This window comes from Acromyrmex echinatior, chromosome 3, assembly GCF_024713525.1.
Source record: "Acromyrmex echinatior isolate Ae372 chromosome 3, ASM2471352v2, whole genome shotgun sequence".
NCBI lineage: Eukaryota > Metazoa > Arthropoda > Insecta > Hymenoptera > Formicidae > Acromyrmex > Acromyrmex echinatior.
Window position 1 is genome coordinate 20607887 of NC_141854.1, and position 26987 is coordinate 20634873.

At 34.4% G+C, this 26987-nt stretch overlaps 1 protein-coding gene and 1 long non-coding RNA gene across 6 annotated transcripts in view; one reads left to right on the forward strand and one right to left on the reverse strand.

The window, feature by feature from the left end:
• shakB (Innexin family member shaking B) overlaps positions 1–26718 on the reverse strand; it is a 45627-nt gene extending 18909 nt beyond the window's left edge. Inside the window, exons 1-6 of the mRNA XM_011056327.2 lie at positions 26241–26718; positions 14112–15621; positions 5064–5283; positions 2331–2620; positions 1659–1903; positions 279–554 (exon numbers count right to left, since the gene is read on the reverse strand). Coding sequence (XP_011054629.1) covers positions 1664–1903; positions 2331–2620; positions 5064–5283; positions 14112–14474 — 1113 coding nt within the window. The 5' untranslated portion in view covers positions 14475–15621; positions 26241–26718 and the 3' untranslated portion in view covers positions 279–554; positions 1659–1663. The remainder of the gene's footprint in view (positions 1–278; positions 555–1658; positions 1904–2330; positions 2621–5063; positions 5284–14111; positions 15622–26240) is intronic.
• LOC105146207 (uncharacterized) overlaps positions 1–26987 on the forward strand; it is a 175257-nt gene that overhangs the window by 92445 nt on the left and 55825 nt on the right. The gene's annotated exons all lie outside the window — the stretch shown is intronic.

A 26987-nucleotide genomic window follows, 5' to 3' on the forward strand; every position in this document is an offset into this window, starting at 1 on the left:
TAATATAAAAATTACGGATGCAAGATATCGTCTATACAGTTTGATATTCATATCGTATTGGAATGCACATAAATCTTAAAATAACATAACGAATAGAACGCGTGAAGCTAAACGTTTAATTTTATGGAGTCTCAAAAGACACAATTGACATTTCTACTGTTCTCTGTATAAATAGTCTCGTTTGTGCTTGCAGTATCGAGATTCTTTGAACTCGCCAAAACTATGTTAGTTCTTGAAGATGACTAGCGAAAGCGCGTATATTTCATTCTCTTTCTCACCAGAAATTGTAATCTCCACGAACGCAGCTTCGCGACTATCGCTGTCGCATCGCCTCGAGTTCGACGAGCAACAATCGGCGGAAGGGAAAAACGCGTCTCTTTGCGAGACCAGACCCGCGGATCCTCGAGGAAGATCCATCAGCTAGTCTTCTGAGGTTCCGACTGCGATCGCACGTCCCACGTCGTCCCCGGACGCGACGACGACCGCGCGATGCAGATGAGCGAGGGCAGGACTGCGGCAGCGGCGAATCGAACGTACCGTCCCTCCGAGGCAACCTGCAACAATAATCATCCGACTCACGGCGCGCATGAAGCGATTGCGTAGATTGCATCGGACACGGTCAATTGATCTATGGACATCGCGCCGGGACACGCGTCTCTAGGCTGCTTAGTTATGGCAGGTGAAATCGTAAGCGCGCACGTGCCTGATGCGCATCGTTTTCTTTCGAGGCGATCGCATAGAGTAGATCGTTCGAGATATTTGCCGTTACGTTGCTAAACAATATTGATGGTGCGCTTCTTTCAAAGTGAAATCGCTTTGGAACTCATACTTGTATACTTTCGAAATAGAAATATCAATGGTATTGGTAAACAGCATGAATTATATTTTTGATTAGAATGCTTTTGGAATTGTTTTATAAATTTGGGATTATTCCATGAATTTTTTTTAAATCTGCAAACTAAATGCACATACGAAAAAAATTATATTATATTAACAAGACAGCTAACAGCAGCTATCTCACAAAATTTTAGAATTTTTCAGAATGTATAATTTTATAATTTTTTAAAAAATTATATAATATATATGAGAAAGATTTTTCTTATTATGTTATTTTTAAATATAAAAAAATCTGTGTAATATTTTCTGTTATAATTTTTATAAACGAAGATGAGTGTCAAAAAAAATTCATAATTTGCGATACCAACTATATGTATTGTTTTGTACATATACCTAAATATAAATATTATGACTAACATTTTATATCAGTAACAACTGTAAAAATGGAATTACTAACCATATTTTATCACGCAATGATAGTCACAAATTCTAAATTACCTTTCTCTCAGTGAAAGGTACGCTTTATTTCCTAACTTTTTAAAAAATCATGTATTTATCTTTATAAAATACTGATAAAAACGTACATTTGTACTTTCTATATGAAGCATAAATATTTTTACGAGTATATCGATCGCTGTAATATCACGATTCAGATAATGTACAAATCCAGCATGTACAAGTATATCACGTAGGCGATCGGCGGATGTACGCCAACGATCCCTTAAGAATTCAATACGTTTCTGAATGCCAGTGTCATAAAGAACAAAGTTATTCAACGGACACCTACGCGAGTACGAACGAGAACAAGAGGAGACGCTCACCTCGATCAGGCTTCTTGAAGCTCGCCCTTCACTCCGTGGTGATGCCTCGAGGCGAGCTTGTTCGCCAATTCGTGCATCACGTCTCTGTATATCACGGTGTCCAAATTCTCGCCCAGCATGTAGAGAAGAAACCAATCACCGACCTTACTGCGACGCACTATGGTCTCTACAGCATCCCTTCGTACCAAACGAAACCTCATTCGCAACAGGTAGACCCTCGTGCGCGGCGAAAATATTATTAGGATCTGCAGGGAAAATAATAAATTATGTTGCGAGAAAAAAATAAGTAAATAAGAATAACATTAATGACATTAAATAATACAATATGTGAATAAGACAACTAAAATGTTTAATAATATTTCAGTTTGAATTTATATACGTATACATATCTAGTAACATGTTTTGTAAACTGCCAATTTAATTTTTGATCTTGAAACAATTAATTTTAACATAAATTTAAACTGGAACTAGGATAATATCTCAAATTAAATTGACAAGCGATTTAATTAAATTGATGTTAAACATCTTAGAAACTGTAAAGAATTTATTGCTTAAAAAGAGCTATCTTATTATGTTGATTATTATTGATTTTATAATTCGAAAAATTGTATTGTTTCTATATCGCGGATATTATTTATAAAATACAAAGAGTACTTTTTCTGGGATACTGACCCTATATAAAACCGTAAAGAAACTGAGCACGCCGAGGAAAAGGAACCAGAACCACAGAAAGACATAGATCTTCTCGTTCACGACATTCAAAGGCAGTATACAGACGGCGTCATGTCTCTCGACTTCTCCGCTGACGCCGTACTTGTAAAAGGTGCATTTGGTCATTCGTGGAAAGACATAAATCATCGGGTCCACTCGGTCTTCTTGATCGGATTCGAGGAATCTAAGTACGTCGATGCCAAAGGTCAAAAAGGCGCCATCGAAGAAACGGTTCATCAGAAACATCTGACCTGCGACAATGTGCTCGTTGCTTTACAATTCTTCGTCATTTTTATTTGTCTTTCTCTCAAAACAATTTCAAACAGCTACTCAAACAGCTATATGATATATACAAGATGTTTCGGAAATCGTGATACAACCGAGAAAGAGATGATTTTACATGAAAAAGTAAGTCAAAATCGTAGAATAAATTTTTTTATATGAGGCTTTTGAAAAAATTGTATACTATGTATACTTTAAACTGAATACTATGTCTACTACTATTTTTGATTATTTTGTGTTGATTGTATTAGGTAATCGAGAATATGTAATAAAACAGGACATTCACGCACGATGAATTTTATTATAAATTATTGAAAATATTCGAAAACAAAGCCTCATTTGAAAAAATTTATTTTACATTTTCAGCTTATTTTTTATGTAATTAAAAACACAATTAATCTCTATTACTTTTTTAATATCTCTGTAACATTACTTTTTTTTAATTATACAAAATTATTTTAACATTATTAAATATATATTATATCTTATAACAAATAAATTTGTATCCATCTTAGCCATGAGAATAATTTTAAAATAATTTTATATCTGAATGAAATATTGAATAATAACTTCGTGTTTAATCACAATTAAACAATTATACGATACATATATTTTTATAGCTTTCGTAGTTGATTGATTCATGTACCTAGGTGTGGAAGATTATATTCGCATACGTTTATGATGATAGTCATATCACACTGTAATTTGAATGTGATAGACATAAAAGATAAAATTGACGAGCTATCTCAAAGTAAAATCGGGGAGTTTGCAAACGGTTGGCCAGCTGTATCGCTGCCAACTTTTACCGTGAATCATTCATTCATTCACTCCTCATTATACACCCTTCCTTTTTCTTACACGCATATACGTTTGTAAAATTAACGCGAGTTAGTCTAGAGATAGTTTGTTGAATTCCATCGTCTTTGACATGACCTTTCTGTGAAAACGATTACATTATTGCAACGCGTCTTGAAAATTTGTAGCATACACTAAAAAAAAATTATTAAATCTTAATATTGTACATATTTTTTCGAACGGTTTTAAGTAAACATTTACTTATGATACAATAATTATTTATTCAATAAAAAAAGGTAACTAAATCAAATTAATGGTTTTTGTATTAAATAAATATAGATTTAATAAACATACATTATAGTAAATATTTGCTTAGAACTATTTAAACAAATATTTATTAAAATTTAGTTTTTTCTTTCAGTATTGAAATACTTTGCGTCCATAGAAATTTAATTTTTATGTTGTATTTTATATAAATATTCAGATGCACATAACTGCTCGTGCGTATTCGAAATTTAAATACAAAGAAATCATTGACATGAATATGAATATTTTTTAATGCTTTAACAGTTTATATAGTTTAAATGACAATAATTAAGAACAATTCGGCAAGTATTTTATTTGTTGTCACGGTATCTTTGTCTACTTCTTCTTGACGAAAGATGGAATCAGATAGAAATGTATAGAATATATATTTTACAAGTAAAATACCTATGTAAACCTCTGCGATTGTTGATGCATAAATTACGTATTCATAATATGATAAGATACAATTCGTAACTAACTGGGATGTACTTATTTACTAAACGAAGTTAAGATAAATGCAAACGTTCCAACTCTAGATTTGAGTCTCCTTCAGCATGAAAGTTAAGTACAAACAGTTTGTACGGCGATAACAAATTAAATATCTGTTGAATTGTTCTCAGCTATTAATATTCAAACTATATTACACAAACTTTTTAAGCATTAAGGAATATTCATGTTTATGTCAATCTTGATTTCTATGTACTTAAATCTCAAAATTCGTGCAAGCCGTTATGTTTAAATGTTTCAACGGGACACAAAAATAATATTTTTCAAATCAAGACTTGAAACGTTTATATTATTTTAACTTTGTTTGTAAGTATATCTCAATTATAGAATACATAATTTACGCATCAACAACCATGAAAGCTCACGTAGGTATTTTACTTGTATTAGATTTATTCTTCGAGTTACAAATACTATTTATTTTATTTTATTTCAATATATTTTTTAACAGTGTTCAACATAAAGTAATAGTAAATTGCGAAAAGCTCTCTTTCTCTCTCTCTCTCTCTCTCTCTCTCTCTCTCTCTCTCTCTCGATTGTTTTTTTAAAATTCTACTTCTCAATCTCAATATGCAGTTCAGCAGTGAAAGAGAAACGCTTTAAATATCATTCTCAAGCACATAACTGGTTTATGTTTATCGATCGTAAACGGAAGATACGCGGAAGATGACGTTCGCCTAACGGATCTGCGAATTCCGATTTGTCCGTATTACGACATCGCGATAAGGAGGGCGTTGATCGAGAAGCTCAAACATTGACGGAGGACTTCGGTGCGGACCGAAAAAAAGAGAAGTGTGGGCTACTCACCGATCACATTTAGGAGCGCGAGGACCTCGCATAGGTAGTACCTGTAAGCCCACCAATTGTGAAAGCGAAGGTTCTCCCAGAGGTAGTCGAGCAGCATTTTCTTCTTTTGCTTTTTCTCCACCTCGGAGCAGAGCCCGATGTCGAGATCCATCATAAGGGCATGAATCTTGCCACCCTCCCAGCCCTTCCAAAGCCAGCGCGGGGTATAGAAGAGGATCGCCTGCGAGCAAAGTGCTGAGTGAATAAATACCGACGAATCAGCCAATCGCTGATATATTACAAGGAGTTCCGTGGGAGGCGGACCTACTTATGTACACACATAGTACTAGCACATAGTTACGGTAACACGCAAAAAGAGTTATCATTATTATACCTTGCTCGATAACTGTTGATTAAAACAATACACGGAACACTCACACACGAACGAAAATCTATTTTACGAACTTTTAAAAACTGCTAGCCGCACCTCCCTTCAAGAGGCGGAAAGTATCTCGCGAGCTTAATTATTTCATATCGTCGCTGTTTATCACGTTTAGGTATCGATGTTCTACGAATTAAGTTGCACATTGGCTATTATTCATAATGTAACTGCACTGTAATGAATTAACGGCAAAATTTAATCTGCGATTAATTAACCTTTAGTGAGCGGGGGTATATTTTTTAAATCTTACAATTTTCCTTGAGTAAGATTTCTTATATATTATATTGTTGCACTCCTTGCCTCAAAATATACAATAGTTTCAGCGCCACTAGAGTGGCCATCCTATAAAAATTAACTTTGTAATTCGTTATTTCATTGGGATCTTTTTAACAGTTTGACGTCGTTCTTATTTTCATAATTTAGTATATAAATTATATTAATTAATAATTATCATTTAATGGTAACATTTAACACAAATTACACACAACATGTACGGACTATTCGAAAATTCAAATAGAATCCATTATCAAGTCTTATCTCGCAATCTATCGTAATGTTTTATTAACTTCCTATAATATTTTTATTCGATAATATCTTAGAATACTGAAATAAAATAGATAGTATCTTAGAAAGATGAATGGCAGAGGTGTATAAGTATAGTTACGCTTAGAGCGATAATCTGAGCTAATTGAATCGAGGCAACCTTATCTCACATTAGAATTTCCGAAGCGATGTCAATGCACTTATCGAGACCACGATGTGGGAGTAAACCCTTTCTCACGGTATATAAAGCTTTCTGGCTTATCGCCAGGGGCCTCGGGTCGTGCTTGCCGTAGTACACGATCGAATATAGATACGTACGTTCGTCGCGCGTTACCCTCTTACGACGTCTTGGCGAGTGTTCAGAAAATTTGAGCTAAATTGCAATTTACGAAAGGCTCGGATGATTGTTAATGAAAGTACGTGCTTAAGACGTGCGTCGGAACCTAATGGGTTTCCCAAAATGTACGCTTTTATCCAACGAGTCACATTGTTTCTAAGAAATGCAGAAACGACTTATTATTTTGGCTTGGAGACAAATACGCAAGATGACGGTAGAATCTTAGAGCGGAGTACATGTACAATAATAATCCTGTAATACACAGATATCGCGCAAATTTCATGAATTCTGTATAAAATCTGTATAAAGGTACGATTCAGTAAAATCTTTCTGTGAAATAAAATTTTTTGAAACTCTTGAAAAACGCTAAGCTTTTAAATGAATACTTTAATAATTTATGTATTATAGTATCTGTAATGTATAAACCGGAAAAGTCGCTAAGCAACTAAAATTGGCAGTAAATTAGATTTTTTTCTCGTAAACATTAATTTAAAAAAAATTATGTAGACGGTGTGAAAATGTAATGAATGTTATGTAACTCGTATGATCTTAGCGTGCATGGTTTACATATCTGTGACAGGATTCTTCAAAATGGGTGGTCTGACCTCGCTCTTGACAAGAATTATGAAGAAACGTAAAATAAACGCGCATGTCAAACCGATTGTACGATTTGCAGCTTTTAGCATTATCGCGAGAGAACGCCTGCGTTGTAAAGAGAAAAGGAAAATGCGTGACCGAAAATAGATCTGTGTCCCTCTCTTCTTCTCTCTTCCCTTGCCAACCAGGATCGAGAGCGCGATCATATTTGCTGCCCTGCTGAAAGGACATTTATATCTCTCTTTGTAACTCTTTTATATCTCTCAATGTTCAAATTTGTAGACGAGCATAAATTCCTTTAGATATGTAAATAGATTTAAACATATCGATTACACATTTGTTGTTTACTCTTTAGATAACAAAACAAAATAAAATAAAGTAACACAATTAATTTTGTACTCCGCAGATATTTAATAAATTATACAATATCTATATTATATATTATAAAAACAAATAAATTAAATTTGAACTTAAATGCGTATTCTATAAGATACATTCTTTGTTTTTTTAACTTGGAACTGGTCTTGCAGAGGGTGAAACAGTAGTTTCGAGATATCTTTCAAAGCATTCACCGTCTTATACAATGGAAGTCTAATAACTGTAATTCAGAATTAAACGTGTAATAAAACGTAAAATTGGATAAATTTATGAAATAGATTGCAATCTAATTTAATCTTAATTTTATATAATCAGTTTCGTAACTGATGGTAAAACTGAAGAAAAAGTGATTCTATTGTACATGAAAAAATAAGTCGAAAATATACAATAAAATTTTTTATACGAAGCTTTGTTTTCGAAAAATTTGACCTTAAATATTCATTGAAAATAGACTTTAAATATTCGGATATGAAAAGAAGGAACCGCGTACATGTTTCGCCACGATCCCCGGCCGATGCGTAGCATCTATATGTCACGTTAGCCCCGAATAAATTTAGCTAAACAAGGCGAAAGAGCTTTGAAGCTTTAAGAAAAGCGAGACGAAGAAGGAAGAAGAGCGGACAAAGAAGTGTACTTTTAACACGTGCAAAAATAAACGTAATGTAAAATGTAGTTAATTTTGAAGCTGTTAAATAGAAATATTTTTATTTACGTATATATATATATATATATATATATATATATAAATACAAAAAAATGTATAAACTGTTATTAGAAAAAATTATTTTATTTTAAACGATTTAGTAAAATTACGTTCTTATTAAAATTATATTACATGTTGTTTATTTAATTATTATCGAAAATGATTTACTTGTGAAAAAATAATTATAAAAAACTTTCTCCTTTCTCTTTACAAACAGTAGTTTTCAAAAAACATGTTTTCTACGTTGTATTTTCAATTTTATTAAACGTTAATCATATGTGATTATGTATTAGTGATGCGTTTTGTCAATTTATTAGAGATACGCGACATTATACATGTTTCATGTCAAACGTTGTCTAGAAAACACATTAGATACGCAGCAATCAATTGCAAAATAAAAGGCGGATGCGCGATTAATCAAAGAGCGAGAGAGTTGTAGGAACATTGGACGTATAAATAGAGAATAGTAACTTGAGAAAAAGAACGATATTGTACGTGCGCGAAGACGAGTAATGTTTAAAGTATGGGAGGCGGAGGTACGATCAAAGATAGCATCGAAGGTACATATGCATTTTAAAGGAAGAACTATCTGTAACCTGTATTTATGTATTGACGTTATGAACAAGGATTATCAATCACGGATAAACGAATACACACGCATTTGCGATACTGTATCGTATACTGTATCGATACTGATTCAGGACCTGCAATTTCTGAACTATCTTAATTTAGATATGAACATTTGATCGTCTTCGTATGTTTGTATTAACTATAAATAACTTTTTGCTTTTTCACATAAAATTAAAGATCAGAGAATTTACGTTGCAATTGAAAAATACCGTATAAAAAATACCGTAGCTCGCAACAAGAATAATATTTCACACATAAAGATAAATGGAAAATACAATAATATTTATTACGAAAATTCTCAATATTCTTTAATTCAATCATTGATATATTGAGTCATTTAAAAAGTATCCGCGGTTTTTTCATTCAAAAATTGAACAAAAAACCGCGGATACTTTTTAAATGACCTAATATTTACTGTAGAGACGAGTACGATTATAAAACAAAATATATTAATTAGACGAAATGTAACAAAGGTATAAGATAAAATATAAAAATAAAATAATAAAGAAAGAGATAAAGAGATGTGTATGAAGAAACAAAAAAATCGATAAGAAAAATCGATTGCAAAAAAGAGGCCGTCGCTTCTTACTTGCAGTAGCAAGAAGAAGATAACCCACTGATAGTATTTATGCTGCTTGACCAACGGGTGAGGTGCGTGGCCGTGCCCGCCTTCGCCCTTGGTATTTGACACCCCAGGGTAAGGCACGGCCTGACCGATGCTCATGTTGAATGCACGCACCATACTGTACGTGGTGTGAAGCCAGCAGAAGGTCTCCAGCACGGCCTTGTCCACGGCCGCGGTGGCTTCGCAATGTATCGGCGAGCCGGAGATACTTTTGCAAGCGAGGGTGAGGCAACCGGCTAGCAGCACTGCCACCGTAGCACGATAATGCAATCGAAATATCATCGAGTCTTCGGCGATCCTGTGCACCTTGAAAAGCGATCGAATCGAGCCGAACAGATCGATCATTTTGAGCATTAGCGGCATGTTAAATAGAGATCGGGGAGTGACTTTGCTCGAGTCGCCCGGCAATCTCTTTCGCGACGTCACCACGTCCTTCGTTCTCTTCGTTGTTTTTTTCCACCAGCGAAACGACTGTTTTTACACTTACAATTAGTCCTACTGGAAGTCCTTTGAACACTGCACGATGAGCACGAAATTAAATCACTTTCAGTATTTTCTTTTGAAAATAATTTAATACTTCAAGATAGCAATATCGAGTGAAAGTATGATCTTTACATTGATTTATCACTTTTTTTGTTGTCGATTTTAATTTATTTGTCGGATTCGAACTTCCGTTTCACTATGAAATAAGTAAAAAAGATCGCGATTATTACTTTAATTAAAATGTCAACAATAGATAACGAATAATCCTTACAAGAATACAATTGTAATTGTAAAAGTAGACCACCCACGATCTCTTCGTACCCTCTATAGTCTTGAGATTGAACCGAAGGTGGAGGATACACAGTATGCATTTTGTGGATATATAAACCGTCGTAAAAGTTACATCGTTACTACTGTTTGCTTTTCTGACTTCCCTTTAATTTGCTTTTCTCCCTTCGTTTATTCTTGTCACTTCATTCCCCTCTTTATCTTTTTGTCTTCCATTTTGGAATACAATGATAAACTCTCTTTGAATTCTAATGCTGACTCTCCCTCGTATGCGAAACATGTCGATTTCTTCCCTTCTTCGTAATTATATCAATGAAAAAAATTGATAAAAATACAATTATCTCCCCTACACTTTCATTTATAACTTCTATTATTAAAAATGCCTTCCATGTAAGGAATTGCAAAGTAGTGTTGCTTTAATAACACAAAATCACAACACACGGACGAACACTATTTATTCACTGTTTGAATTAACAATTTTTAATAGAAAACTGTTTCTCGTACATTCTACTATTCGTACACTTTTTCTTCCACTGTCGTAGTTAACACTTTAATGCACAATCCTATCCACTTTGTTTTGTGAATTTAAATCAATGTTTTGACGGGACAGAACAATTGCGAAGGAAAAATTAAAGACGATAAATGAAATTAGAAAAGAAACGCACGTAAGTCTCGAGTACAAGCCGTCAGAAGACTGACCGGACTTGAGAGGCATCCCTTGACCTCGATACACATAACTGATATTATCTTACAAACGTCTGGGTTAGCATGATCAATCAAAGGCTGATCGATGAAACTGTATTATCCGTAATCTATATACTGTTTGATATGATATATATATATATAAATAAATAGTTTCACCGAAAAAAACAATAGATGACTTTCGATTTTATCATTTGTAAAATTTGAAACGAGCTAATGAGATCTAATATTATAACAAGATTCTATGTATCCAAGGTTATATGTATCCGAAATCACCTATGAATATTAATGGAGCTCAGTAACGCATCATTTGTATATATTATGCTGATGACGTCAAAATTAAGACGGAAGAAAATTTTGATGTACTGCATAGGTACATTGATTGACATTGTAAACGTTTATAATAGAAGATGGATATTTGAAGAAAATTTTACGTGCGTATCATTGAATTCGTGCGAGATAATTTAGGCGAGAAATCTATTTTTATTCAAAAACTAAGAAAGAAATATCCAAATAAAATAATTAATAATGGATAATTATTAATGGCTCGAGATGCGAGATTTGTTTCTTGTAATCCTTTCACTTTTCCCGTTAGGTATGACACGACGATTATATTATTGTTAGTAAGATTCGATGCTGTAAGCTCATCGTTCTAATTGTATCGCGTACGGGAAGTACAAGGTGATTCGACGATCTCCATTATTGAAAACATGCTTAATCGACCGTGTTACGAGTGCGGCGCGCACATATTCCGGGCAACGAAATTAAACGCACCATTACCACGCGTAAAAGAACATTCCGACGAACCAAAATGGACACTTACGAAGCTGTACTTATCGTCACCTCCTTACCTCCCTTCTCCACTGGAAAAAATAGGAGGCGATAAAAAGACGATCAAGTCAAGATAAGATAACCGTGCTCTGATTAAGAACCGGGATTAATCTGTCGATGGGGCGCTCGTTAAACCACCCTTTTTATCGGCTCTTTCAGTCCCTAGATTTCAAATAATCTTCGAGTCATTAACGATTATCCAACCGGGGAAACTGAAAAGAGAACGTTAATTCTTCTGGTATTTCCAATAAGAAAAATATACTTATTTCTTTGTGTAATTTATCTCTTGATATTTTTAATATTTTTCAATATAATTTTTTTTTATATAATTTACAATTTAAAAGAATCTTCTTTAATGAATAAAAGTCAAGTTAATCTCGAAAATCATGTTAAAATAACACATTGTAATTGATTAAATCACAAAGGGCGAACTAAATACACAAACAGGAGGAAAAGAATTCATTGTTCAAACGACGAAATTAGCCCAACGATAATTATAGAAATGTGTGAGAAGATTCATATAGCGAAAGGGAATAGATCAGTAAAAAAGCGGCGACTACTCGCTGTAAACTGTGTAGTTTGCTTTGAAACGGCGGGCGAAAAAAGACGGTGAAGGGAGACGAGGAAATAGAAAGAGAACTTTCGTAGAGGGATAGGCTGTCGTCGACTGAGTTTATTTTGAGACATCAATGCGAGTAGCATGAAAGAAACGTGCGAGAGCACAAAGAAAATACTACGGATCGCTATTTCAGGTGTTCGCGCCACGCCATTAACCCGTATCGTCTAAACTTTCTATTACGATCTTCCTATTTCTTTCAAGCTAACTGAAATAATCAGCCGTGATAAATGATAGCAAGTGTTTGACACTCAATTTCGCATTAAAAATGTTTTTCCTTTTTTAACAGTGCGATGGTATTATCGTGTTATGGTGATAATCATTTCTTTTAAATTTACGTATTTAACTGCAACGTCAAATCTATTTAGATTTTTAAGTTATATAAGTCGCATAATTTGTAATGCACAACGTTGTATAATATATGACGTCAATCATTTGTCAATGCATTGTATTATCGTGATACATGTCGACAATTGTATTTCTTCCGAATAATTTACTTGATGTCATTATCGTATCAAAGCTCATTTACTTATATCTTTAAGTAACCTTAGTAATCCTATATCTTACGTACGTTATATAATTTATTATTAATGTTATATTGCATGTCATTGCAATGCACCTACTGAAAAAAATTTAACAATAATTAAGTCTAGATGATAGTTACTATAAAGTTTAGTGAAATTATTTCAATCGTATGTTAATGTTTTCAAAATCTTATTTTACTTTTATAATTATTACCAAACGATTGGTTACCATTATTATGTTTGATAATATTTACTAAATATTGCACCAATATGCTAGACAAAATATATTTATTATCAGATTTTTTTTAATGATGCGTTACACGGTTTTAATTTTCTAGAACTGAAAGGGTGAAACAGCACGATCGTCCGAGCACTTTTGATCGTAATCATCTTTGTTCGGCAATTAATCTATCGATAGAGTGTTTGTTAATCACTGCCAAGAAGGAAACCTTAAGTATAACAATGCATTAAACTTCGTCATTGTGCGACCACGCGAACAACTTTCAATGACGAAGTCAGTTTAGTGCATTGTTATACTTAAGGTTTCTTTCTTGGCAATGGATTAGATGATAGGCCTTCACGAGCAACATGCAGGTCGCTCGAGTCCGAGCCCAAGCAGAAAGATTGATGGATGAGTAATGCTTAGGAGTGCAACGCTAAAAGCACCGGTACGTTTTATGGCTCGTATGCAAACCACACATTCAACGCTAAACGTGCTTGATGTTTCACTTGTCTAATCGACGCGACGGTGCGCGTTCACGAAAGACGTGAGTTAGGATCGGGCTATTACATTTGGCGTTAAATAGACGCATATAAATTTTGATGGAATCTTTGAATTACATATGTTCCACGTATCCGCGGCCAATTTTGCGTACAGGCAATGTTTCGATAGCCGCACTTGCAAAAACAGTTACAGTATATATCATATTAGTCACACTTTCGCAATAGGCACCTTTGTTATTATTATTCAACTATCCAACGTTTTATTTATTAATGATGCTATTTAGCTATTCAAAATTTTATTTAATAGTTAATATTAGATATTATTTAGCCATCAAAATATTTTACTTGATTATGTTTATTATTCAATCATCTATAAAATATTATACTTGTACAGTCTGTCTGTATTATTCAGTCATCTAAAATATTATTTGTTAACGTTACTCACATTTACACATATTTACACATATATTCAACAACTATCTTTTCTCTGCTTTGCGCTTAAATTTCTACTTTGCTAAATCAAATCAATGTATCTGAATTCGTCGTGCATAATTAAATTCGTCGAATATATAAAAGAGATCGTCGAGATCGAGAACACTCTCTTCATGCAAAAAAAGAATACCATATATGAATGATCAATCGATTACCTGCAGAAACAGCATGAAGCAGACCCACTGATAGTATTTGTACTCCTTTCGCTCAGTTTCGGAATACGATTTGGAATTATCGACGCCGGGAAAGGGTACCTCCAAACCTTCTCTTTTTCGGTACGCCGCGGTGATCGTGTAAGTGCTGTGTATCCAGCAGTAAGTGTTCAGAACATCTTCGGGCAGGTCCTTGCTATGTATACAATCGATGGGATTGCCGACGTACTGACGGGTTGTGACAATCAGGGAGAACGCTATCAGCAGGATCACAGTCAGGCTGTAATGCAAGCGGAAGACGGCGCTGTCGATATGGATGTGCGAGATTTTTATGAGACTCTTCAGACCACGAAATATGTCCAGCATCTTGGTACTAGAACGATACTATGATAAGAGATCAGAGGCTACGCCGGACCACGGCGATTCCCCAGAATAACGTCCGCAGGACTCCACGTTCTTCCACGTCGCTTTATCGTTCTTTACCTACATTTTTCACTGTTCCCGATTTCGAGACCGTTTTTTAGCCCCGTTAAAGTTTGGCCTTTCGTCCATGCCTTTTTTTCACTTTCGAGCACGACACGAATTCATAACTTGAAGGAAAAAAATACCGAAAACGTACACGAATCTTTAAAAATGGATCATTAAAAAATGTTAACTGTACATTTTTTTATTTAGCCTATATTTCCCAACTTGCGTAAAACTTTTCGAAAAGAGATCTATTTCACTTTATCACTTACTTCATTTTCTTCAATTATTGTCCTTGCGGTTCCTTTCTGATTTTCAAGAAAATATCTTTCTTTGATCGTCAAAAATATATGTATAATTATTCGCTTTTTTAAAAATATATGTATTGTATATATTTTATATGCATCGCATATAAAATAATTTTTAGTAATCACTCTGGTATCTTTGGTAAATCTATATATGTATCTTTGGTCGATATCCTTTTGGTCAATCGAAAACTGTGTGAAATACTTCTTACGGCTTATACATTACTTTAAATCTTATCCTTACTGCTATAAATACTGTCTTCTTAAGTAGCAATTATTGTTCATCTTTGGCATTTAATCTTCTGAAACATTAGCAGTCTCACATTTCTCGCCAAAGAAACGTGGTATAATCCTCTCGCGGTGCGCTCTGTACGTCTCCTCTTTCTTCACATTTACTCCAAGTTATTCGACGAATAAAGGTTTTCTTCGGAAAAGTTTGCCACTTGATGGACGATCCCTCGATCGCCGAATCACGTTGCGATCGACGTTGACGGGACTTTGAATAATCCGCTGTTCCTACGGCAATAGTCCTCCCGCGCATTCTTCTCGTATTTCTATTCACGTTCGTATCGCAATTTCTAATCTTAGCTGTTCGAATATACAAATATTCGAGTGACACTGTCGGTTTCGGTGACACGCGCAGATTTGTCGATCTTACGCATCTCCGCGAGTTTTCATTTCGAAGAACAAGCCAGCGCGAGATGCTCTTAAAATATCTTATCTCACGATTTCCCTTGGGTATTCTAAAATAAAAGAATTTTCATTCAAATTGTCACTTTATATGGAAGGAACGATTTCACTGAGGTATCTAAAAATTTAGCTAGATATAAATAAAAAAAAAATAATTTTGTTATTAGACTATTAAAATAATTATGTATGTAATTATGTATAATAATTATGTATAATAATTATGACGTTCAAGCTGATTGCTAGAATATAAAAATTGTATTTACATCATTGCTCATACTTGAGTTTCCTGCAATTATTCTTTGATGATTCGATAAAATTAGTTTCGAGTCTGTGTTTAAATTTTAGATGTTTCAGTAAAATCGTTTTTTCCGTGTACAGTTCTGTAGTCATTCGCGCGAGTAAATTACAAAACGATCGCAACCGTACAAGATTGCACGCTTTGAAATGTTTACAAAAGTCCTTCACGCGTTACCAAAATTTGTACTGCGATATTCTCGGAAAGTGTTCGTGAAAGAGCGAAAAATCTTTATGGCGCACCTCGCTCTCGCAATTTCGTCTCTCGTCTTTATGTTTTGATGTCGCAGTAAAGTCATCATAAATTTCTCGCCATTCCTTTTCATTTTCATTTTTTTTTTTTTTTTTTGAAAATGTCAAGAAAAGGGAGCACGGATATGATTAGTTTTATCGAAAGTCTTCTCATCATCCAATTCGGAAGCATCTTTCTTCATAAAGTGAAGACAGAACGGATAGTGACGTGTCTTCGCGGAAAATTTCGGAGAAAGCGCACGAAAATATCTGCTCGCGACTCATCGCTGATGCATGTTTTCTGCTCCTTCTAGAAACCTAATTACGGTGATTATAAAAAAAGTGTACAGTGTTATAAAAACAGAGAAATTCTCAGTATTACGGAAAGACTTTTGCTAATGTTTATTATTCAAATCTTTGCAAAAATTATTATAAAAATAATTAAAATACAATGAGAATATTGCTGATTACTGTACACATTTAAGAACATTTAACATAGTAAATAATGAAATTAAATTATTTCAAAAAGAGAATATATGTTTTAAAGGGAGGAAAATCTTCTATTAAAGAAAGACTTTTTGCTGACGTTTATTGTTAAATTCTTTTTCTTTGCAAAAACTATTAAAAATAATTTAAAAATATTAACAATAATTACAATGAAGATATACTGATTTCTATGCACGTTTTTATAAATAGTAATAAAATAAAATTGAATACATTATATTACAAGAAGAGCATATTATATATTATAAAAACAAGAAGAGCTTCTCAGTGGTAAAGAAAGACCTTTGATAACATTTATTATTAAATCTTTTCTCTTACAAAAATTATTAAAATATAATAAAAATTTTCCTAACTGTTTTCCACACGAAAAATTTTCCCAACAATTTTTCATACGTTTTCAATTATTTATTATTTCGTAAAAAGGTAGGGTTTTCGAAATTGACCCGTCAAAAAGATTGATTTGTCTTCCGTTCACGCTTTGTAGAGAACGATTCAATTTAGATCACGCGAGGAAAAGATCCGATTACGCGTTCACCGTAAAAGCCGGATTAATTCTGCCCGACGAATTCAGGAATAAATTCTCTTCATACGTCCGAACGTAGTGTTCGCGTTATTTCCGATTTATTTCCGAATGATTTCAAGATCAAGTACAAGTCGGTCACCGGACTATTTTCAAGGTAAAGTATTGCCAATATGAAACCCTGTATTTGCCAATGAACTGGTCAAATTATCACATGTGCTTTCTCGGGACGACCGTAAACTGGAAACTGGGCTTTATATTCGTGAAATTTAAGTAATTTCATTGGCGCAGAAATACTGTTATGTGCACTCGACGGCTGCGGTGATTTTTAGTCGATATTACGAAAGTATAAGGGTTTTCTTCAACTCGATGAAGTTGTGTTGTTGGGTCTGTGCCAAGATAGGATGCGCTCGCCGTAACCATTTTAGAGTTGAAACGTTTTTGGGAAAATAAAACATTTTACACTTGTTTCCGCGCTTGCTGGACGGTCTGTCGATGTTTTAACGGGAGCAACCCGTCGAAATGGAAATGAGAAACGTTGAAACGTGCCAAAATTATCGAACGCTTCGAAACATAAAGAAACAGTCTACACATTGAACATTAACGAAATTCTTTCTTTTTTTTTTTTAAGACTAAATGTAAATTCCGGATAACCCTGGTGGTCCTTCTCGCGTGTCATCGATCAGCGTGTTGTATAAATTTTTCCAAGAAAAATGTACGGACATCAAGATAAACTTTACACGCCTATATTAATATCTGCAAAAATCTTAAGTGTAAAATCCTACCACTATATCGAATAAGTTTATTCATTGCGACTTGTGATACATGAACACGTTCTCATTAATCAAGTTAAGCGTTAGAACTTATGCATAATTTTAATTTACATATATAATTATCTCTCAATATTTTTAGTTAAGATAAACGAACGTATATAAGAGCCAATATCAATTTATGCAATTCTCCATCCTGCCAATTAGCCACCAATTTCCTGCTAATCTCTGTACACCGATGGCTGAACGTAGATAAAGTTAATTCTTGAATATTAGCGTTTAGTAGTCTTTCCTTCCCTCTCCCTTACCCTTTCCACCTTCTCAAAGCGGATATCCGCAGTCCCGTCTTTCTTATTTGACTTCGCGGAGATGAGCAACGAACGCGTGGCGTAAATACGACGCGAACGTATAGTCGGGAGAAACTTTTTCCAGATGCGGCTGAGCGATAGGGAATATCGCGGGATGATAAGTGAGACAAGTGGTACCAGCGGATACACAACGAGCACGGGGATTGCGAAGTCTCGGCGAAATGCTCGAGGGGGCCCCCGGCTTTATTTATAACCGGCGCGATGGGGTCTCTCTCGTAATTTTTCCCCCTCCTTCGAGTCCCATTAATGCCACGAGCCGGCGGGCTCGAGTAAGCGAAACGATCGAAAACTCCGCGGCAATTAACGCACCGACCACTTCAAAGGCACACATCCGCTTTGATACGACCCCCTCCTACCTCCCTTTTTACGCCTCCGTCGGCGTACGTTGTGCGTTACAACGTGCCTCGCCGCCACTCGTACCGCCGAAAATCAGCCGGGCTAGGCAAGAAATTAGAAGGCCCGTAATGCTGTTTGACGTGCGCGCTATTCTATTTTAGCGTTTACGCACTGCGACTGCACTTCGCCGCCACAAGCGAAACCGCCCGGCAGTAAACGGAGCGGATAAGCGCTCCTCAGAAATACCTGAGGGCAACACCACGAATTTCCTCGCCTCTATCGCTTTTAGGATGGATTTACATCATCGGAAAACCGGAACCGTTCCGCTCGACAAGCAGGATCGAGATCTCAAAATTAGACTGTCCCGCACTAATGAATTTATAACGTCAAATTATATCCAATTTGAATTATTCTTAATCATTTCTGCAAATCACTATGCACTGCTCTTATTCAATATGTCGTATATTTAATTAAAACGGAGTTGAATAATTTAACTCGAAAAATGTCTAAAATTTGATTAAATTTAATTCAAATTTAGTTTATTATTTATTAAGAATATACATTAACATGGATGTTATTCATTTTGAAACTAAGCAATTCAACCACAGAAATGAATTGATTGATTTACATTTTGACACACATCTAGTTAAAAATGACAAAATATTATTTAACTTTAGGGATTATCTTAACTGATTTCTAACAATGCATAATTCAGGTTTGAACTGTGCTTTTAATTAATATTCATTATTATTAATGTAGATTAATATCCACTATTAGATATCAAAGTAGCAACAATAATTCAATCCCTTGAGTTAAATAATATTTTGTTATTTTTAACTTCTCTGTGTTTAAAATGTAAATTAATCCATTTCCGTGGTTAGTTTCAAAGTAAACTACGTCCATATTAACGTATGCACTTAGTGAATAACAAACTAAATTTAAGTTAAATTTAATATATTTTTTTTCAATTAAATTTGTTCAAATCCATTCTTTTACTTAAATTAACGACACATTGAATAGAAGCAGTGATACCTACAAAAATCTAATTTAAAATAAGTCAAATGAGATATAATTTGATATTACAAATTTTTAACAGCATTTACTTTTTATCTTTTTTGTTTAGTTCTAAAATTAGAAAAAAGTAAATTAAATCGAGATTAAAAAATTTATCTAAATTGATAGAAATGGACATAAAATCTATCTTTAAGCCGATGACTCGTCTCGTAATGCGCGCGTAAAATTCGGATCAAAAAACGCGTGATATAGTTTTGATTCCGTTACGATAATTTCATAAATTATTAAACGAGTATTCCCAGGGAATTATCATTACACATCCTATCATAACTCCATTTGTAATTGTCAACGAATATGTCGGAATATTTGGAGCGGAATGAATCGTAAGTATAGCGTGAATCGAATAATCTTTTATTGCGTGGAATCGCATCTTGATTTTTATTGTAACTACTAGACATTTTCTATCGAAATGTTTTCAAGAACGTTTAATCGGATTGTGTGTGTGCAATCGGATCGCGAATGGAATCCACGCACACGATCATCCCCGCGCTGTAAACCGAACTTTAATGTGTTCCGTTCCCTCTTGCTCCTCCTGAGCTTATTTAGAATGTTTATCATCTGCGTTCTTTGCAGTGGTATCAAGTATGGACTATGGCAATGCTATTTCAGCTTTTTTAACCGTATACCTTTAAGATGCCATTGCAGGCATACCTTGAAAAGCACTGATGATAATCGCGTAGTCTTTCAGCTTGCCGGCATCGCTGGACTTTATTCGTCGTGATGATTCTAACAAAAGAATATCTAAGACGCGATGAGAAACGTCTAACGTGGTATTATGCGAGATAATTCTTTTTTGGAAACAATGTATATAAATTTTGTATAAAGTAGAAAATAATATTTTAGCGAGTTTTACTTGTAAAAATAATTAAAGTTCGAAATCGGAGATCTATATAAAAAAATATTCAATAGCGAATTCGATCAAAAATTAAATATCTAAAATGAAAGACAAAAAACTAATAGCGAATCTGATTACTTGTACACTAGATTAGTGTATACTAAATGTTGCTGTACATGAAATTAGCAAAATTAAATGTAATGGCATATGAATATTTCAAACAATCATATACCCAATAATGATGTAGTTACGTTATTTAATATCATTTCATTGTCAAAGTAGATTACATTACGCCATTGTATTTAAATATTTTATACAAAACAATCTTTAATGTGTACTAATCCAATGTAGTGCAAGTAATCGAATTTATTAAAATATCCAACGAGAAGCGTCTAACTCCGGTAACATTATTTATTTGCTACAATAATGACACAACAAACAAAAAACTAAGTTTTCCAGAAAAGGAATTTCAATGTGTTAAATCATTAAAATTTTGTAATGTTAATTTTGAAGAGTAATTTTGTCGTAGTAACTGATTGTAGAAGAACGAAAGTACTTTTTCAAAATACATTTTTTTCTTTATGCTTTAATCTTTTTTCTGCAAGCAAAAATAATAATTTTTTTATTTGTTTCATTGTTGAGCGATATGTTAATATGTTAACATAAATTTTATATAGAGTAGAAAGTAATATTTAAATAGCGGGTTGTTTACGAAAATAAAAAAATTAAAGTTTAAAATTATGTAAAATATATATTTACAAATTTAATAAATCGGTTCAAGTAATAAAAAAAAAGCAACACTAAATTTTTACGCGTATTGTAAAGAATGCAAAACATTTTAATGATGCTTCTTGTTGCAGATATAAGATACACGTGTAGCCTAAATAACTAAGTTAATCCAGCATGTCTACTTCTCCGCACGTACAAAAATACGAGCTTAATGTACGACTCCAGAGTACTCTGAGGTACTTGAAAATTCTTACTGCTCGAGTTGTATAACACGCGTTAGATTACACAATATTGTAACGGTACTTTGGATATTTACTAATGAAGGAACGCGCGAAGTGCGATGGAAAGTGATACATCACCATTAATAGGTGATACTCAGACACAATCATGAGGAGACCAATATAGAAAACGTTCACGCTTCATCTCGTAACCGGGATTTGTGAATTAACGCTGACGCTTGTAGTAAACTCGTTAAGCGGCACGATTTAAATAAAGCGTAGCGGTGTGTTATTCGATTAGGATTAGATCGGCATCGCCGGGACCATCATGTCCGCTTTAATCGCGTGCAAATCGAGATATTCGCGATGACGAATGGAACTCACGACACATTTAGAGCTATTTAAATTGGTACAACGGCGAGGATCAAAGTATCAGAATGGAAAGGTAGAGAAGCTTCGCGTATCTCTTCTCTCTCGAGATAGCGTAACTTTCTGACATTAAAATTTAATACTGTTACATCTCGTATGATATTATTAGTGTACACGATGATTTTCTGGTCCTTTATTACACACGATGAGTCATTCGTGTCGGGTAATTTTCATCACTTTATCAAATTACAGAAATTATTAAGTGATTCTCGCTTAAACGTCTTCAGAAAGTATTTGTAAAGTTTGTGTGTTTGAAAAAATTGTATGTACATAAACGTTATAACTAATTACTTGGTGCTCCTAGTTTTTTTGAAGAAAATAAATATGTAGAACACGATGACCCCCAATATATAGAGGTCGTCTATTGTGGGATAGGTTCCCAATCTGAGATAGCAGGATTTTTGCTAAACTAATAAGCGCATGTGGTTGATTTTATTATGAACTTGTTACTCATAGAGTGAAACATATTTAGTAGAAAACTCATTATTAGATCATACGTGTAGTAGTTGTGAAAAAAGATTTTTGAAATTGGACGTTATCGAATTTTACTGAGGTTAGTCTTCAAATCTTGTTTTATTATATAATAAATAAATGTTTGGTAATAAAGTTTGTATACAGTGATAGAATAAGGTCGTATTAATAGGAAAACACGTGATATAATGATTTGTTTAACTGTAAAGATTAAATTCGGTGATCATGAAACCGCAAGGCGGCTGGAAGTCGTAATATGAGATACTCGAGGTATTCCTAGCTATATGAGAGCATCTAAACGATTCAATATCTCAAAGCATATTATTGAACGAAATGTTAAAAATGATGATTCTATTGTTAAGATTACTCAAACACACATATACACATATTCACATACACATACATCAAAAAATTATATAATTATTATATATAATATTCAAATTCTTTGTTCCTACTTGTATGTAATATAATAAAAGCGTGTATAAAAAGCTGATCTTTATTTTTTCCTTAGTTTTCTATTATGAGATACCATCTCATATGAGAAAACCCTTGTATCTCATATTAGGAACTCATTTTTTGAATGAACAAAATCAACACTTTCGATAAAAAATTTCACATACAACAAAGTATAGCTACTATCAACTGCTAACTTTAGGTGGTAAATCTTGAATATATTTCTCATAAAATTGACACGAAAATAGGAGTTAAGGTTGCAAATTAAATAAATGACAAGTCTTTAAAAAAAGATATATCTCATATTAGGCGACTTTACCTTACTAAGGATTAAAACAGATAAGGAAGCAAATGAAAGTTTTATTGAACAAAACAAATTAAAATTTTAGATACTGTTTCACTCGTGACCGAGAAATGCGCACGCACTTTAATTCGAATGCAATTCAATGAGCGGTAACACAAGTGAGAGGACAAGAAGTAACGGGAGGTTCAACTGAGACCTTTGAGATGTCTGTGAAGGATCGCGATGGACTTGTTATTGTTTCTTATTCTATCGTACGTACGGTAATACGTTCTTCGTATACTTTTTAGAAATTTTAGTACACCATCAATGGAAAAATATTGTATAAAAATAAATTATAAATTCAGATAGCAGAGGCGTAGCGAGAATATGTACTACCCGAGGGTATTCATACTCCATTTTTAATATAAAACAATTTTTCCTGAAATTAATGGTGATACATATTTTATATTTTTATATCTAATCTCATTATACAGGAAAAAAATAGCTGCCGTAACTAAAATAAAAACTGCGTGTGGTAACTAAATGTAAAATATGTATCACAATTAATTTCAGAAAAGTTAAAATATAGATGTTATAGCTAATATCTTAGCTGTAATACCTATATTATAGTAGCAACAGCAAACCATTTCACCATAGTTTATACATTTATAGTTACGACAGCAAATATATTTTAATGAACTGAAATTAGGTACGACAGATAAATTTTTTTCTGTGTAAATATGAAATAAAAATAACGACTAATACGACTAATATTTTTTTCATAAATATAATCTTAAAAATATAACTAAATTAATTAAAATCTAATATTACTGAAAGAATATTAAATTCTATTAGTTTTTGGGATTTTATGTATATCATAAATCGAGTTATCGTTTCTTTCAAATTAATTTTTTAAACAGACAAAAATAATAAAATTAATCATAATTTAATTGTGTCATATTATGACTTGGACTTGCCATAACACTTTACTATTTTTCTGTTAAATGGTTTTAATATTTTAAAGAATTAACTAATCTTTTGACTTTAATTTTTTTTAATTGTCTTTTGGGATTACGAAGAGTAAAATTATTAATATTATATGACATAATATTCACACGTTATTTAGATCATAAATGTCCCGTCAATTTTATGAGTTGTACGTTTTTATTTAACTTTGTAAAACTGAAGAAACGTACATAACTGATGATTGGAAATCTATATCACGTAGTTTACGTAGTTTCTTATTTAATAGAAATACATTCAACACATATCATCAATAAATATAAAAAAATGGAGGTAGATACAAGAAACTTTTACACACGTTCTCGTAACGCTTTTCAAAACTACCCGGAGTTACCTGATTCCTCTCGCTTCATTATTTTCTTTCACTCTCTACGACTTTCATCAAGTAACAAAAACAGCATAAGAATCACCGTAAAGTAGTAATAACAGCATGTTTTTTCATCCGCATTTGTTTCTTCTGTACGCACGGCTCGTAGAGTCATAAAAGAAGAGGAAAGTTTATTCAATACATCATAAACTATTAAACGGAAATATTAAAAAAAGTGAACTCTTTCGTACATACGCGATCCTTTTCTCAAAATACTTCGTATACGTATTTCTCATAAAGGGAGACCGATAATCTAAACACGTGGCTCCGTGCGAGACGGTGAGACCTTTTGACCGATACTCTAAACATACTATATTGAATCCGTGCGGGACGAGTCATCCAGCACATTGCTCGCCACGTTTGCGAGCAATGCATCATCGCGAACAAGGATCGTCCGAAAATATCCGAAGCCGGCAATCAACGATTGAAATCCACGTAATTTCTCACCGAGCGCGGTTTTCGCTGTGGACAGAGCAGAAGATCCCTTACAGGCTATCCAAACGAACTTGCATAACCACAAAGAAAATTATCCAATCGCATTTCTATCACAAGAACGCACGTGAAATTGGATAATTTTCTTTATGTATACGTTTATGCAGTTACGCTTCATGCAATCATAATTTTGTCTGTGGATAGACCTAGTTAATGTACAGTTAGTGGATGAAATGATACAAAAATGTAAAATATTAAGTTTTTTAATGAATACGTACTCTAAGTAAATTTATTGTTTATAAAAATATAGAACCGTACATATCATTAAAAGCTTAATATTTAACATTTTTGTCATTTCTATAATTGGATCACTAACTGATACCTATATTTACTTTGTATGTTAAATTCGTAATGTCAAATTTTGGTATCCAATTTGAGTTATTTTTAATTATTTCTATCGATCACCACTATTCAATACGTTGTTAATTTAACTAAAACAATGGTTTTAAACAATGGATTTAACTCAAAGAAATGTATTAAATTTGACACAAATGTAGTTTATTATTTATGAAGTGCGTATATTAATTTAGACGTTATTTACTTCGAAACTAAGCAATTTGAACCGAGAAATAGATTTACATTATTTTGACACATGAAAGTTAACAAAATGTTATTTAACTCAAGGGATTGATTTACTATTGCTCCTTTGATATCTAACAGTGCAGCAATGTGTTTCTTCTATAAGATTCTCAAATAAATAGCTATAATTTTCGTGCGTCCGCAGCGTTGAAATTTCAACTCCTCAAAGTTACACAATAAAAGAAAAGATTAGTTGCTGCAGCAAATTAGATGGTAAATATGGCATAATATTTTTAATTGGTTGCAACAGCCAATTTTTGCGTTAGCAAATCCTGTCCGCAATGTCAGTGTAGGATTTCGATGGGCTAACACAATCAAAAATTGGCAAAAATCTTTTCTTTCAGTGTAGTCGATCTCTTTCGATTCTTAGTAACGGAGAAATTCTGCAAAGTCATAGCTCGAGATAAACGCTAAAATCTCATGCGTCACATTGTCTCACTTTTATACTAATTATAATGATAAGCAAGCGTGACAGTTTTACCTTACACTTGCATTATCGTTCGCCGTATATTCGCTAACGACGTGACGCGAGATTAGCGGTTTATCGTGCACTAGACACGCGTATGCCGTTGCATAAAATCTCTATAATGATCTCTTATAACCGCGCGAGAAGGAAGTTTATCCCGGTAATCTCCAATAATCTCGCGCGAACAGATTTCTCCCCGAGGCACCGGGAACTCCGGGAAGAGGACCTACGTTTTCCGGTGACAATCGTGACCGGCAGATGGGAAAGAGCAACAGAGGAAAGCGGAGATCGATCTCTGGCGCTCATGTTTGTTACTCGCGTGCAAGCGCCGTCACACCTCGCCGATCGGTGACCGATCTCGGCCCGGCGTCTCGAGGGGATTCTTAGTCCGACAACTTCCGGCGAAGGAACCTCGCTGCGCGTCGCGACGCCGTGGACGACCGGCAACGACGATCCGGCATTCCGTCGTTGTTGTAACGCGACGGTCGGTCGGTCGACGAGACGAGCGACGGTCAGTCACAGCGATAAATCGCGGCAGCGGCAGCGACAGCGTCGTCGTCGTCGTCGGCGTTCCGTCGTCCACGCTCCCGTCGATTTCGTCGCACGCGCACGCACATTTCCGGCGGCCACTTTCCGCGCCGCACCGCGCAGCAACCGCGTATAAAGACGCTCGGATCCGCGCGGGCGGACTCGCTCGCACTGGCGCACGTTCTCGTGGCTCGTCGGCTCGTCGGCTCGTAGCTGGGACACGGCATGGCATAGCACGGCACGGCACCGCCGCTTAGGAGCACGGAGACGAGGAGTCGGCATGCTCCAGGAATAGAAACGCCGAACCCGAACCCGAGCGTGCGGGCGAGCGGCGAGCGTTACGCCGGGAGCGTCGGCGACGCGAGAGACTCCTCGCCGCCGCCGCTGCGCCGCGCCGCGCCGCGTCCACCAGGGTACTCGTCCCTAATTTAGGACCGATTCCTACCGCG